Source organism: Pteropus alecto, unplaced genomic scaffold, assembly GCF_000325575.1.
Source record: "Pteropus alecto unplaced genomic scaffold, ASM32557v1 scaffold186, whole genome shotgun sequence".
Lineage (NCBI taxonomy): Eukaryota > Metazoa > Chordata > Mammalia > Chiroptera > Pteropodidae > Pteropus > Pteropus alecto.
In genome coordinates, this window is record NW_006439190.1 from 206,088 (window position 1) to 223,168 (window position 17,081).

General features: G+C 44.4%; 1 protein-coding gene across 1 annotated transcript in view; it reads right to left on the reverse strand.

The window, feature by feature from the left end:
* Positions 1 to 6,538: 6,538 nt before the first annotated feature.
* NPAS2 (neuronal PAS domain protein 2) overlaps positions 6,539 to 17,081 on the reverse strand; it is a 135,434-nt gene continuing 124,891 nt past the window's right edge. Inside the window, 5 exon segments of the mRNA XM_015592743.2 lie at positions 6,539 to 7,909; positions 9,305 to 9,482; positions 12,018 to 12,110; positions 12,428 to 12,615; positions 14,012 to 14,203. Coding sequence (XP_015448229.1) covers positions 7,739 to 7,909; positions 9,305 to 9,482; positions 12,018 to 12,110; positions 12,428 to 12,615; positions 14,012 to 14,203 — 822 coding nt within the window. The 3' untranslated portion in view covers positions 6,539 to 7,738.

Here is a 17,081-nt window from a genome sequence, read left to right on the forward strand (position 1 = left end):
CCGGGGGCGGGGCCTGGGTGGGCCGCGGCTGCGCGCTCAGGCAGCTCTGTAGAGTTCTCGTCTTTGCTCCGCGTCTCTGTGCCTGTTGTCTAAGTCATAAAGACGGTAAAAAGTGCCCACTGAAAAATAATTCACTGGAGAAGTAAGTCACAGGAAATCAAGATCTAGGCCCCCAGTTGGCCGAGATCAATGTCCGGAAAAGAAGATGCTCTTTTTCCTATTCACTATTTATTGGGCCCACTTTCACTGAACCTGTGTGCTGCTGTGTGCTGGCTGTGCTGGCTGGCTAGCATTTCCAGAGACGACCAAGGCACAGCTGTGGCCTTGGTGGTGCTCAAGCCCAGCACTGCAGACTCCTGAAGAGTGGTTATGTCCTTGACTCTGGAGCCACTCCTGTCGGGCCTGATGAACAAAAAGGGCGACAAAGCAGCCCTGACAAGCTCCGGGGCTACCTGGCAGGCCTGGCAAGCCCAGTGACTGAAAGTAACCACACAGGATGGTCTGATACTTCCTAATTGGGCAGGTCATGGTGAGTAGTCACTTTGCAGGCCTATGGCTTCCATAGCAAAGATCAATTTTTACCTTAAATGAGCACTGTCCATCATTCCTACATATCTAGGAAAACATTTTTGAAATGTCAAAATAATTTTCCAGGCCCCTCAGAAGCAGACTTACTGGTCACGGAGTATATGGACACTGAAACCCCTTCCTTATGTCTCCCACATACCATCTCTATTCACTATCTAATGTTAACTTTCCCGTACCCACTTGCGTAATATGTGTTTCCCCATTTTGCTTTTTATCCAATCCTAGACATTTCTCTGCTTTGCTTTCTCCCACCTCCTTAATATCCTACCAATGGATTTCATGTAACCTTCCTTATGCTTTCAAAAGCCTTTGGTTGTAAATTTAAAATAAACTGTAAAAGTGCCATTCTCCGGAGCATTTTCTCAATCTTTTGAGATCTTGTGTCCAGGCACATCTTCAGACTTGGCTCAAATAAATTCTTACAGAGCTTTCTACAGGTCTAGAGTTCTTTTGTCAATAGATGGGCCAGGGAGGCTTGTGCTGGGTCTGGAAGGAAGGGCAGAAGACAGCTGGGCAGAGAAGTGGCAGAGCATGCAGCTTGTGGAAGGTCTGAAGCAGTACAGTTTCCCAGACTCTAGGCTGAGAGGTGAGATAGCTTGTGGCCTTACTCAAGAGTTTGAATATTACAGGTAATGGATCATTGAAAGGTTTTGAGGAGGGCAGTGCCATGATCAGATTTGTTTTAGAATTAATTTGCTTACATTGTAAAGAATAGATTGGGAACGGGGCATAAGATGATAGCAAGGAGACCGGTGAAAGGAAACTCTTCACATAACAGACAAATGAAGAAGGTCTGAACTAAGGCAAGTGCCTTGGGATTGGAAGGAGCAGACTCATTTTATAGAAATAAAGAGGTAAAATCAAGAGGACTTGGAGAGAGAAAACCAGTGTAGACTCACTATATCTAAGAAGTCTGGAGTGCAGGGGCTGAAGAAATTAGTAAAGTGTCATTAGAACAGTAGGAAAAGACTTTTGAAAATATTCTCATAAGTCCAAAGGAAGCCTGAGTGCTCAACAGGTTCTAAATGCTATAGAATTCAAGTAAGGCGATAACTGAGATGTACTCATTAGATTCTCCAAAGTGGAGATTTTAGTAAGTTTCATTGCTAGAGCAGTGGGGAGTGGGGAGGAGCCAGATGAGAACAGAGTAAGGAATGAGTACGGAGATGGGCTGCTTTCCACCTATTCTGTCCCTTGGGGCACAGAGGCTGGAAGAAGACAAACTGTGGCCAGCGAGCTGAGGAAGCAGTAGTGGCTGGACAAGTGGCTGGATATGATGTGAGGGATGACTGAAGCTCTTAGGAGGTGCCCTGAGAGTCCTTCTAAAGCGTCTGGAGGCCTAGGAACAAGATGTCACCAGTCTAGGGATACTAAGTCAGTTGGATCCATGGATCCACACCTTCCTCATTCTTGATGAAGTTTCTTATGTCACAGGAACACACCCTTTAGTGACTTCTTAAGACAGGGAGAATGGGTGCTAAAGTTTTTGAGCCCTCACAGATTGAAGATATTTCTTCAACTCTCAAAGTTGTTACTATTTTGACTTATATGGAGTTCTAGGTTGAAATCATTTCTCCCCAGCATTTTGAGGGCACTCTCCATTGCTCTCCTCTCTTCCTCCACTCACGCAGCCTATTCTCCTCTAGCTCAGGGTAAGGCACCTGAAACCTGCCTCAGGCCTTTCACAGGGTAACAGGTCTTTGGGACGACTTTCTGATCCTCACTCCCTATGCCCCACCTGCAGTCCTACCCAAGCCTCAGGGTCAGGCCAGTCACTGCTGGCCTTCCAGAGACCAAAATCACTAAGATGAATTTTGCGTGCTTTGTAACTCTCTTTGTATTGTGTGGGTTGGGGAGCAATGAGGAGGCTGTGATCCAGCAGAAATGGGTAGGAGCGGGCTAGGGGGAAAATAGTGGGGACAGAGAGGAGAGGACTGGCACATGAAATCTTTTGAAATTAAAATTGACAGTTTATAACTGACTTTACATGAAATGTCAATTTAGGTAGAGTAAAATACTACGTAAAATTGGTTGAAGAAATCAATGTGATTACATTGTATGTACTTAGCTCAATCACCACAAAATGGCCCAGTAATAGCAACAGAAGCAGCACTTCTACCCAATACTAACTCTCATTCTCATCCTAGGCACTCAGATTTTAATCTCTAATGCTTAAAAAAAAAAAAAATTAAAAGAAATCCAGTTTCCTTGGAGTTGATTCCATGCCTCGTAAGCAGAAAAAATAAATCCTGTAGTTTCGTGAAAGAAACTGGAATCTGATTTTTGATAAGACGATGTTAAAATGATAAAGGCACCAAGAAGGGAACTTGCTAAGTTGTACCAATTTGAGCATAAAACAATAATAATAATTAATTAGAAAAGCTGAGTTTATAAAAGGCCACGGGCTTGCAACTTCATTCTTACAGTAAAACATGAACTATAAAAGAGGAAGTTGTAATTAACAAAGGAGTCAATATACTAAATATGCCTATTTATTGTTTTTAGTAAGTGGGGAAATATTGATATGCATGGGTGTCCTGTTTCTTTGTAATGCTCATGTCTGTTAATGATGTATAGAGACAAGCTTACCTGCTGTGCAGTCACCCTGATGGCTACATGCCACAATCGTGAAAGCAGGTCCAGGAGTGCATCCTAGCTACTAGATTAGCCAAACATCCCCCGAAAGAAATGCGATCTCCTTCTCTCAAGGAATAAAACCTCTAGATCCACGGTCCCCAACCTTTGGCACCAGGGACCAGGGATCCTATGAGAATCTAATGCCCGATGATCTGAGGTGGAGCTGAAGTGGTGATGCTAGTGCTGGGGAGCAACCACAAATACAGATGAAGCTTTGCTCACTTGCTCGCCCACTGCTGCTCACCTCCTGCTGTGCAGCCCAGTTCCTAACAGGCCACGAACTGGTACTGGTCAGTGGCCCGGAGGTTGGGGACCCTTGCCCTAGACGACCCCTCTTAATTACAGTGAAATGTTGGTAAGACATACATAGTTTCCAAACAGGCCAGCAGATCAGACTCAACATGTCGTAATAACCATAAAACCAGCCATAGAAAATGTGAAGGAATCTTCAAAAATAAAAATCTATATGAGACAGCAATTAAAGCTGCCTGATGTAAGTAAGACATGTAACTTCAAAATGAAAAGGGAGGAATCTGATGCCACAGATCAGCGGGGAGTTGACAGACTGTATAACCAAAAGTCCCCAGTCCCTATGACAAACTCACAGGTTGCTAACTCTGCACCTTCAGTCTCTGCTGGCAGAAATCAGTGTTTTCTGGAGGAGGGTGGGTATGGTAAGATCCTTAAACCTAGGGAAGTACAAAATTTTCATTTGGTGAGTTATTGAAACCAGAGAATGGTATATAAAAACTGGAATACTAAGAAGGTATGAAAATGAGTACGGATTAAAAGATTAAAAAAATAGATAAATCATGGTATGCATATCCTTGCAACCAGTTTTGATGTAAAGGTGGTCTTGTTATCATCACATTTTCTGCGTTTTTGCTTTTAAATGTTTTACTACTTTTAAGGGATCTTCTAGATCAGAATTCAGATTTTAATTAAATTCTCATAAGTATTTATATTTGTAAGCTACTTACTTCATAATTGGGGGAAATTATTTTTGTGAATTCCTAAATATTGATTCATTTGTTGTTTAAGTAGTAGATTATTAAGGAAAATGTTGACTACTTAATGGTTAAAAGATTGCTAATTGATATATTTATAAGATTAATGAATTGGACATTAGATGAATTACAGTGAGTGGTGACTATATCTTTCCATGTACAAAATCCCCTCTGATGGAAATGAATTCACTAGCACAGAGGAGAACGATTTTCAGTTTGTGCAGATGGGTTCATTGTAGCTCCACTGAAAGAGATGGTGCTGTTGGGACAGATAGTTTTAAAGGAAACTGAGTCACACGCTGAGTTAAATTCAGGATCTTTCCAGAGTATGTAAGGGGTAACCCAACATTTGAGTGTCCATTTTAAGGCATGCATTAATTTGGTGAATGTGCTGAAGGGTTAGCCTGTTTCCCCCATAACTGGACATTGGTTGGTTAGGCAAAAATCCTAAAAGAGATTTTTCTTTGTTTCTAATGAGCTTTTTTTTTCCCCTAGAAAAATAAATCTCTTTCACAGTTACCAGAAGGCCATATATTTCAGCTATTTCATCAACCACATTATGTTTACAGAAGTCTGCTACCGTTTGTATTGCACATATGTACAGTATGTAACTCGTGTCTATCCATAGAGCCACATATGGCATTTCCATGGAGGATCCAAATTAGTTATTTCTCTAGGTTATTAATGCCTGGCTTAAAAACTTTCAGGCTTCACATAAAACGAAGACAGAAATTGAAGCAATTTTGTACCAAACACTCAAAGTTTTCCAGATAATTTAGGCAGTCATACAAAATGTCATGGCTTAGAATGATCTGATAGGTGACCGGTTTACCATGTTGCCGGTATAAACAAAAAATTTTAATTAATTTAACGAATGGCAGATGCCATTAGAGACAGAAGATACTACATTTCAGTTGATTTTAAGATATTCAAAAACATGGTATATTCCAGAGTTCATGCTTCAGTTGCTTCTCGTGAGCCAAGATTTTATAGTTTTCCAAATAACAGGACAGGGTTGCAAAACGGCCTTTTAATAAACAAAATTAAATGAATCAAAAGCTTAGGGAGTAAACTCCCCTTGAAGTTCTGTGGGTTTACAGAAATATTACACAATAAGAGTTTTCTGAATTTATCCAGATTCTGAACATGTGTAAGATTTAAACAATGCTAAATTAAATTAGCAGCATGGAGTACCCCACCCTGTTCTAATGGCTTCCAGCTAGAAAATCCTAGGATGATAAATAAGCTGTTTCCATTAAAAATCTTGTTCTACTTAGGATTCTGACAGCCCATTAAAATACAAATTCTTTTACAGAAAAACCAGACCTATAAACCTTTGAATTTACAAAACAGTTAAATTACAAAAAACCTAATCCAACTGCACACAGACTTTTTGTTTTAAAAAGAGAGTTCATTTCTGGTGCCTTTAGTTTAAAGAGTAAATGATCCTAATGCATGCAAAGTATTTAGACTTACATTTTTCCAGAAATACACAGCAATTGTGTGACAAATAAAACTTTATTTTGATGTATTTTTATGGCAGCCTCTCATGCCATCCAAACCTGATCCTAGTAGTGGGGCCAAGAGGAATGATCCATATTCCACATGGAAGCAAATAGAAGCACAGAGTTATAGCACTGGAGCAGGAAAAGGACCTCAGTTCTCTTGCGCCAGTGGTTAGGAACATTGCTGTGCAGAGCATCGCCACCTCAGTGTGCCAGGGCATCCTCACATCAGCGTGATGAATCCTTATGGGAAAGGGGGTTGTCTGTAGTTGGCAGAAGCCTCCGAGATGCTGCTGCTCTACCTGCCCGTCACATGATGTGTGTACATCTCATGCGCACACATGCACACAAACCCTGTGTGCATCACCGATATCTAAGTGTTAGCAGTCAGAGCCCGTGGAACTCAGCCCAGGTGAGCTGAGTTATAGGCTATAACTTCTCTGGTGAGGAATGCTTTCGTTACTGCCACAGATTACCTGTAAGGTCAACATGTTTCCATGAACTTTTTCTGTTTTTGTTTGTTTTGCTGTCATTTCTACAGTGAGCCATTGTTTTTCTCTGGCATGACCTAGGATCTAAAGATCAGGAACCTGATGGCCTGACATACATATTGCAGCTGAGAAAACATAACGTTATTACCCGGCTTCCTTACAGCTTTCTTCCACCATTTCCACATATTTGACTGTCCTTAGAAACATCTTGAAATTAAAAATATACACGTGTGTATGTATATGTATATACATATATATATGAACTGATGAAAAGATGTATGCATGCATATATAACCAGGCACAGAAACTATTTCCAGAGGAAATTGTACAAATCTGTTAATTTATTACAAAATGTCCACTCACAGAAAAACACAGGAAAACTTTTATACTTTTATATTTGGGAAAGGAACTGGTGTCTCAGATACAAAATAATTTACACATAATCCATACAATTTTATTTTATATAGAAATAGGTCATTATTACAACAGCTGTACATTTCACTACACTTTGTCTTATAATTACATAAAATCTTTTCTTTAGAAACATCTCAACATAACAAAACATACAAAAAAAAGAAAAAAGCAAAGTGCATTTCGAAATGGAAATCCAATCCCAGGTCTTATCGTGGAAGGAAGTTCTGTAGGAACGTGGAGCATTCTCCCTCACAGGCCCAGCTCAGGTGTGGGTTCCTCAGGGCCTGCCTGGCTTGTGAAACCTCTCCCTTCACAGCCCTGGGGAATCTCAAGATTCTGGAAGGTCAGCTGCATGATTGTGCTTTGCTCAGAGTCCGCCTTGTAGTTGCAATCAATGAAGTAAACAGGAAACAGTCCAGTGTTATATTTAGGGAGTGTGGGGCAAGGGTGGGGGGGAATCACCAGCATGGGGTGGGTCAAAAACCCTCATTTCATTAGGGGTTAGGAGGGAGGGTGTGGGCCAGCTTTGCTCTCTGACTGGTAGGCTGTTGTTATTACTGTGGTCTCCAAATTGAGTCATGAGATCTTGTTTTTTTTTAAAGTTGAAAGTGCCTAAGTTATCTCTGCTGTGCAGCTGTGCAAATTAAAATAAAAACAACCATTTAAAAATAATGAAAAATAAGCTCTTTATTCTCTCAACAGATCTCTGACTCAGTGCTTCTGGAATGCAAAAGAAAGAGGACTGAGAGAGTGAAGGCCAGCTAGCATGTATGGACGGGCCACCACCAGGTAGAGTGACCAGTGCACTCTCGGAAGGATGCAGCAAGATGCGCCATCTGATAAGGTAAACTGAGTCATGACGTCCAAGTATGGCTGTAGAGTGTGCCCAAGGAGCACAACGGCAAAGGACACGCATGCGGCCAGGGTGGCTGATCACTCTCACGTGCCAGCCGCTACTCTCCGGAGATGGTTACCATCCAGGAGATCTGAAATGTACGCAGTGTGCACAAACGCCAAGGGTTTAGTTCAGACTCCTCTCCCCCTTCATCCGTCCATTGGTTAAAGCTGATTGGGACCCAACCTTGGTGCCCGGGCACTACCGGGGCGGCTGCTGGAGGCCTGAGGACTCAGACAGGCTGCTGACCCTGCGAGATGGGCGTGGGGGCTGGGGCTGCGGGGCAAAGCGCAGGGTTCCTGGCTGCTGCGAGTAGGTGGACAGAAGTAGTGAGTCCTGCTGCTCGCTGTGCAAAGAGGTTGGCACCTGTACCTGAAAAGAAAAGGAAAGGGCTCCAGTGGTGGTTCTGGAATTCCACAACTCAGCTGCAGTGGAGATGGGGTCAGACCACAGGACTCGCCTCCGCGGAGGGGGTCTCATGGTGAGGGCTCAGGCAGGACCCTGGGGGGAGGGTGCACGGGGGAGAATGGGATCTGGGGTTCTGCCAGACAGGGGTGACTTCTGAAGCCAAGCTCCTCACCAGCATGAGGGGTCCTTCTGGCCTAGTGGGCCTGGGGGTAATGGTATACTAGGCACACATGTACACATGTAGCTTGTGTGTGTTCGGGTGTTGGGAGCTGAGACCACATACAGATAATAGGCAGGGTAGGACCCAAACACACATGCAATCTGCATACTCTCCCTGGTTCTGTAACTCCTTTCACCCACCGCAACCACCAGCGTCTACCAGGAGACATCCTGATTTGAAGCTCAGAAACATCAGCTGGCCAAACCTCAACCTTGGAGCCTTCGGGCTCATCTCTCACTATTCCTGTCCATGAAATTGCTCCCTCCAAGGGACCCAGTCCACCCTGTTTCTGAAGCTGCCCAGGCTGTCTCTCTTGCTGGGATCCTGTCCCTTCACCCCTCTCAGCCACCCACACTTTGATATTTCCCAAACATCAGTCCCCATCCCAAATCATGGCTGCAGCTGTGACCTGCAAGCTGACAAGTATGCAAAGCTGACTCTGGAATTGCCTCCCACCATGCCTGGGGCCAGAAACATTTGAAAAGCACACCACACATGGTTTAGCAGGTTTAATTAAATTAGCTTCTAGACCTTCGAGCATGACTCTTTTCACCTCTACCCCACTGTCTTTAAAATGTGTCACTGCACACTCTCCTATGGCTTTGAAGTTGCCCAGGCAGGGTGAAGGGGAAGCCAGTGTACTTAGCATTTGTTTTAAGTAATAAGTGGCCACATTTACATGTGCCTCACATTTTCCTGAAAAGCCCCAGCCTCATGCAACATACTTGTATCTGTAAAGAAGTCTGATGAATCTTTAACTAAACATGATTTAATTTTATATTCGTATAAGACTTGGTATATAAACACACTAATGGGTCCAACAAACACAGTTATCAGTGTCTGATTTTTGCTTTAAAAATACGGACACCATAATAATAACCTTTTAAAAGTGGACCTTTTTAACACATAACCACCTGAGGCATAATAGCTGATGCTAAATTTCTCACACTATATATGTTTATAACCTTTGAGCATTGTGAACTTCAGAAACTATCGAGATTCAAATACAAATCTGCCGGGGGTTTATTTTGGTCCTGAAGACCAGAATCATCTGAAAAGCAAGCGGGGCGAGAGGCCTGTCAGGCCTGGGCTGGGAGCTGGGCCCTGTCTCCCAGGCTCCTGGATCAGCAGGCACCCACCTGCAGGAAGTGCTGCTGTGGCTGCTGCTGGGCCTGTGTGGGCTGTAGAGGCACCGGCTGGGAACTGGGGAAGGTGGAGTGCAGCACTGCCTGTCCCATCAGCAGGACGGGGGTTGAGGCGCTGCTGCTGGTACTGTGCATGTCTGCATTCAGAAACACGGCCTGGCTCTGTGGATACCTGTTTGGTTTCACGTGGGAAAGAGACAACAGACTTTTAAGAAAGAGGTATGACACCAACAGCATGGACAATAGTGGAAAAGTAGACAAATTAGATCTCATCAAAATGAAAAATGTTCATGCCTCAAAGGACACTCTCCATAAAGTGAAAAGGCCACCTAGGAAAAATATTTGCAAATCATTTAGCTAATAAAGGATCGACATCCAGAATATGGAGAGCACAACTCAACAACAACAAACAACTCGATTAAAAAATGGGCAGAGGGCTTGGATGGACATTTCTTTAAAGAACAGATTCAACTGTCTAACAAGCACTTGGACAGATGCTCGACATCACTAGTTATTAGGGAAAAGCAAAGCAAAACCACAGAGACCCCTCCATATGATGGCTATCATAAAAAAAAAAAAATAACCAAGTGTTGACAAGGATGTGGAAAAATTGGAACACTGCTTGTGGGAATGTAAAATGGTGCAGCCGCTATGGAAAACAGTATAGAGGTTCCTCAGAGAATTAACCATAGAATTACCCTATGACCCAGCAATCCCATTGTTGGGTATATGCCCAAAAGAAGTGAAAGCAGGGACTCAAACAGATATTTGTACAGCCATGATCATAGTAGCAGCATTGTTCACAATAGCCAACAACTCAAGTGTCCATTAATAGATGAATGGATAAACAAAATGTGGCCTATACAGACAACAGGATATTATTCAGCCTTAAAAAGGAAGGGAATTCTGGCATACGCTATGGCATGGATGAACCTTGAGGCCATTAAACTGAGTGAAATAAGGCAGTCACAAGAGGACATATACTGTAGGATTCCACTTATATGAGGTCCCTAGAGTGGTCAGATCCACAGAGACAGAAAGTAGAATAGTGACTGCCAGGGGCTGGGGAAAAGGAGCTGGAGAGTTAGTGTGAAATGGGAACAGGGCTTCCATTTGGGAGGATGAAATAGTTCTGGAGATGGATGGTGGTGATGGTGGCACGACAGACACTGTGAATGTATTTAATACCCCTAGACTATACACTTAAAAATGGCTAAAATGATACATTTTTTTTGTGTGTGTGTCTGTGTGTGTGTGTGTGTGTGTGTTCTACCACAATAAAAAATAATAATAAAGTTACAGGTGTTGACAACAAGCCATTAAGAAGGAGCAGAGGAAGCCCATTTAGGAAAGCTCCCGGGGAGCAGAGACTGGGAACAGATGCTTAAAGACGCTGGACAGAAGTTCGTTTTGCATTATATTTTTAAAAATGTTATTTCCCTGTATGAGATCATTTGCAATAGGCATTGGGGGTTCCTAACTTCTCTTGAAGAGGCCTCTGTGTGTGTGTGGGAGACAGACCTAGACACACCCTAGAAGATGGAGTGTTAGGTCACGTCTGGAAGAGGTGGTAGAGGGAGACGGGGAGGGTATAAATTATTGGGTTAACTGAAAATGGCAGTCAGGAGTTCCAAGAAGAAAGAGTTTCCATTTTTACCTAGTTCACTGCATTTTAAGCATCTCTGGAAAGCAATGCAACAAGATTCTTTGTTTCCACTCACTTAGGTCACTTAGGAAGAACAGGCAAAATCCCAAACCAAACCCAAAACACCCCTGCCTTATTGCGAGCATTGCTGGAGAATTTTAAGGCGGCTTCCCACAGCACACACCTGCCCCCACCTGCTCCCATCACAGGGTTTTTATTGGGACAAAATGAAACGATGTAAGTACAGACCCCTGACCCTGAGAAATGCTCAGGAACCGTCTGCTGTTACTATTATTACTGGCTGAGCGAAGACATAAGAGGAAGGACTTCTGGGGACAGTCTCTGTGGATGGCTGCAAGGCCTCTGCATGAGGGCATGCTAGGCCTACGTAGCTAGCGCTGTCCCAGTGAACTTCCGACACAATTTAAGCCAGTGTTTACACGTCTGTGAGATAGCTCTATTTCTGCTTCATTTCAAAGGCCTAGAAACTGTTTTCCAGCAGCTTTTCAAGTGTTTGCGGCTTTGTCTCCAAGAACCTCTGTCTCTAGAACTAAGCACCTGAGCAAAGCTGCCTCTGGTCTTGGGGTTTCTCCCAGGGAAAGGAGAAATGAGGTTGTGTGTGTAGGAGGCCAAGGGCCCATGTTCGCAGGGTTTCACAGTTCTAGAACCACAGAGCAGGCAGAGCACGCTTGTGGAATTTGCCAGCATCTGCTGGTCAGCTGGACCAGTCGCAGGCTACATGTTTACCCGGGAGACTGCCAAGGGTGAAAGCGTTTAGAACTGTAAATCCAGCTGAAGATGATGCCAAACTGGGGATATAATTAATTGTTTCGTTTAGGTCCAGTTCTAAGCATAGAACACCGACACAAAGTTTTATCTGCTCAAATGTGAGACCATGGAAGAAAAGCTACAGGAGGAGCCTTTCAAAGGCTCTGGGCTCACTTTGACCCTGTCCTCGGTGGAGACTCATGGGGTACGCAGCTGGTCTAGGCACACGAAGCCCTGCCAGCCTGAGATACTCAGTACAGCCCGCGGCCTCTTTCCTCCGCTCGGTCCACCTACTTGGCTTGTCGTCCAGTCCTGCCGACCTCGGATGGCTGCCTCGTGTCACAGGACCCAGGCATCATGGGCTGGATGGGCTGGCTCAGCAATAGCCTTTGAGCGGAGGAAGAAACAAATGGGAAACTGATCAGCACCTAAACTGTAGACCCGCTGGCTGATAGCAAAACTTGCCTAGCCTGGCTGGACTCGTTCTGTCTGACGGAATCCCTACTCCGCCTGCTCTGTTCTCAGAGGACAGTGAACACAGCGGGTCTAGACATCAAGATCCCAGCCCTCTGTTGCCTCTGCATTAGCTGAGATCAGTTTCGGAGGCCCTGGACTCTGCCTCCATCGACAGCATAAAGGAGAACAGAAATGAATCGTCTCAAATGACCCCTCAGTTATCTTCCAAACAAGGACAGTCTCAGTACCTGAGCTGCCGATCATGGCTGAAGTCGGGGCTGGGATGGCACTGGCTGGCGTCCTGGGAGGCAGAGGCTGGTGTGGTCAGGCTCAGAGCTGGTGGGAGCACAGCCGTGGGGCCGCTGAACTGGGGCGCCAAGCTGCCCACCAAGTGGCCGCTTCCCTGTATCTGTGAGCTTCTCATCGGCTTGGGACCCTGTTGCATCATTTTTATGAGAAAGGTGAAATTTAGGCTCACTGCAGGTGTCATCTCTCCAGGAACTCCCTCCCCAGCATCTTTTGCCTCTGCCCTCGGCCTTTTGTCTAACTCAGGACCTATTATTTATTGAATCCTTTTACTCCTGTGACTGTCTTCTCCATTGGATTGTAAGCACCTCAAGGAGTTTTGAATCCTGGGGCCCAGGACAGTGCCAGGCCTTCAGCAGGCAAGCCAGACATGCGTTGAACCAGACAACTCAATTTTTTTGCTTTACAAATTCCATGCAGGGACCCCAGGCCTCCCCCTGCTGCAGAGCTTTTGCACTGGCCAGCCCCCTCTAAATAATGCTCTTTCTCCTGATCCAGATGCACCTCATCCTCTCATCCCCTCAGGCCTATCCTCAAGTATTACCTTCTCAGTGAGGCCTCCTCTGGCTACCTAGTTAAAACTCCAACCCACTCCTCACCATCACCAGCTTCCCTGCATCACCACTTGTCAGACTGAGATTTTCACTTATTTGTATCCCTCTCCCCACTGGAACCAAAGAGTCCATTTTTTCTTTTCTTTTTGTTCACCACTGTCCCTCAATGCCTAAAACGTAGTGCCTGGCACACCGTGAGTGTTCAATAAATATTTGTTAAGTGAAATAATAAATAAATGAGAGAATGAGCTTGAGTTTGCTTTTGGGTTTTCTACTGTTTCACTGACTTTCCATTCCTATTTTGGCACCATAGGGTTTTACTTCTCAGAGCATCTATGAAATCTTTTAATATCAGATAGTATCAATCCTGACTATTTTTTTCTTTTACAAAGTTTTCTTGACTATTCTCAGCCATTAAATTTTCTGTTGACCTTTAGAACCAAAAGGCTGCATTTTAAAGTAAAATTCTTAAATCTGGGTGAAGATAGACTAAACTCTCTCATACATGTACTTCTCCACATTTTATTGTACGTTATCTGTTTATGTTCCTTGAGCCCCCAACAGACTAGAAGCTCCTTGAGATCAAGGTCAACTTTTATTCATCTTTGTCCCCCTGGGGCTGGCAAACCGCAGGAGCTTGGGGGGAGTTCACCGGGTCCCCAAGTCCAGGTGCAAACACAGAAGGCTGAGGAGAAGCTGTATCATGTGACCTTCTAGAAGCAGGGGTTCTGCACTTGTTAATTCCATTCGACTCTAGTGCCTGTCAGATGGCAAGGTCACTGGTAGCTTTTAGTAAGTGGTAATGGCTGAAAGGGAAGGGCTTGGCAGGGAATCTGAGGGACCAGGAGGAGCATGAAGGCCCTGGAGAAAGGGACAATAAACGGAAACAGATAGCCTGTGTTCTCACACTGACAATGGCTAATACCTGGAGTAGATGATGGGGACTGAGGACACATGCATGAGGACAATTACCTGGGTTGATATCACACTCGATTCTCTGAGCAGGTGCTGGTTTGTGACCTGGGCAGAGGCCATCTGTCCCGGAAGCTGAGGGCTGGCAGCGAGTGGGGACTGGGTCCCTGGGGCTGACCTCTGTGGGAGCTGAGCGTCGGGCTGCTGGGCACTGCCGAAGCTCAGGGATACAGCTGGCTGCTGCAGAAACATCTAGAAGGACAACAAGAATGCCTTTAGGCCTTCACAGGCCTGCACTTGTATTCTCTGACCACGGTAAGAGGTTAGCTTTCATGCTCTCTCTGACCTGCCTGGGAAGGTCATTCACTCAACACGGAGACACTGAGGGCCTGTGCTGTCATGAGCACAGGGCGAGGCCCTGGACATGGAACGATGGGCCAGAGAGACACTGCCCTTGCCCTCAAGGATACAGTGTAGTGACGAAGGCCTAACAGCGTCAGGACACCTAGATCCAGATGGTTGGTTGATGACTTCTGCTTGCATAGAGTGTAGGCTGGCTTATCAGTTTCTTACTAGAAGGGAGAAATATCTTGTGAATGGAATGAATGATGCAATAATGGAGGCAGAGAGTTGGCTAACCTGTGGCATGGGTCACGTCATCTTGGCAGAAGGCCTGGGCTGTGCCCAGCCTTGAATCTCTAACCTGTGGCATGGGTCACATTGTCCTGGCAGAAGAACAGGGCTGTGCCTAGCCTTGAATCTCTGACCAGTGATCAGGGTCTATACCCATATTGTGGATTGGTGCCTTAAACTCAATGCTCCCAGCGAGGATGTCTCCCATGAAGGAGGTGACTGCACCCCTAGGAAGGCAAATGAGCAGAGAGATGATGACATAACATCAAGTCCATGTACTTTGAAAATCTTGGTTATGGATAAGCTTTATAATCATTGCAATAATCCCTACACACTGTTATCCAAGATGCTCATGTTTAAGAGGTGGTACTGTGTTAGCCTGGTGATTTTCCTGTGAAGGGTTAGGAGAATTTGATCAAGTTGGTAAAGAGTGCTGAAATCTTGTGAGAACTTCGATCTGTCTCATTCATAAGTTTGGTGTATCTGATTTAAAAGAATTGGTTGGGTGCTTACAAAGATTTTACTTCTTAGAGTTTATAAGCCTGCCTTGTTGGGTATGTGAAATGTTTGAAAGATCTAGATGTATTAACTGTGTAAATTAATGGCTTTGGTAGATAATGCTGATTATTTACAATTGGTTAAATAAATTGTATTTAACAGAAACTGATTTAACATAAATAAAAAGAAGTAAAAGCATTACTACTTTTAGACCAAATTAGTAGATTCGTAAATAAAATATGATCTGTAAGTTGACTCTAAAGGCTTAACAACGTCGATAGTCCTAATAATAATTTAAACTTAAGAACTGTGTCTAGCTCTTTTACAAAAGCCTCCCTTCAGCATTAAAAAACATTAACTGGTGTTCCCTTATGCACATAAAGTAGAAACGTCAGCTGATGTTATCTGTACCCTGATTCTTGACACAGTGCTCCACTCCATTTTAGGCCCCTAGCTTTGGGTGCATTGGGGGGACTCTTTTCCTCCCAGCATCCAGAGTTTGACTCCCAATTCTTGCACTTAGTGCAGTGCAGCCTCATCCCCAGTGCAGAGCCCAGAAGCTGATACTGGCTGAGCGGTTTTGGGGGGCGGATATAGAACCACTCTAGGCAGATGCCTGCAGGAGCACTTAAGGACCAGGAAGTTAAAGCGTCTGGTTCAGAGGCGGGGTCAGCGGGTGGCCAAGCCGGACAGGGCCCCACCTACTGCCCTTTCCACCACACCACCTGATCGCCCTACTTTCTCATCAGGTCCCCAGCTCCAGCAGAGGAGCCTGCAGTTTGGAATGAGGGTTTTTCGTTGCTTTTGAAGTTGAGAAGAATTTTCTGGTGTCATCATCTCAGATTCAGTACCATTCAGGATAAATCCAGTCTGAGGATTCATGCTTTGTGTGATCCCAGTTACCCACTGTAATATGGCTTGTCTATAGCACAGAGAGTAACACTTCAGCCCTTCAGCAAAATCCCATCACTCACACTCGATAATGTACATTTTTTTTGGTAGGATACAATTTACCTTATGATTAGTTCAAATAAATGTGCTCTTTATTTATGACAGGCAGCATAATCTTGCTTAAATCAGGCATACCTTAGTTCAAATTCCAACCCTATCATACACTAGCAGTATGACCTTGGGTGATTCTCATAACTTTTCAAAGCCTTAGTTTCCTCATTAATAAAACAGTGACACTAACAACATCTACCTCATAAAGGATGAAATGAGAATTATGCTAAGACACAGTAAGTATTAAATAAATGTTAGGTAATAATGATATTTAAAATGAAAAAAGGAGCATTTTGCTCCTTTGCCTAAAACTTTGGGCATATAAAAACTAAGAAGTAAATGAATGGAATAAATAAATGAATGAATAAACAAATAAATGAAGCTTTTACTCAAAGGAAGAAGGACAACTGCTTCTGCTTGCATTACATCAGAGACTCCTTGGTCTGCTCCTCCATCCCACTAATACGTGGTCTCTGAGGATAGAACCCCCACGCTGTTTATTTCTGTATCCCCACAGTGCCTCACCAAGTGCTTGGTACATAATGGGTGTCTGCGGGGTGGGTGGGTAGATAGATGGATGGATGGATGGGGAATGGAGGGAGAGAGAGTGGGGGAGAGGGAGGGAGGAAGGGACGGATCGATGGATGGATGGATGGATGGATGGATGGATATGGATGGATGGATGGATGGATGGATGGATGGATAGAAAGATAAATGGATGGTTGGATGGATGGAGGCAGGCTGGCTGGATGGATGGGAGGCTAGATAGGTGGGTAGGTGGATAGATAGAAGGAAGGAAGAACAATGGATAGATAGATGAATGGAAGAAAGAAAGGAAGAAAGAGAGAGAGGAAGGAAGGGAGTGAGGGAGAGAGGGAGGGAGGACAAATCAAGTTAACATCATTTGCCATTGCTACAGGTGTCCTTCCAGGCATTTCTTTGACTAGCCAGCAGAGGGCACACATGTTCTCAAAAAGAAAGTGAGACACAGTCTCCC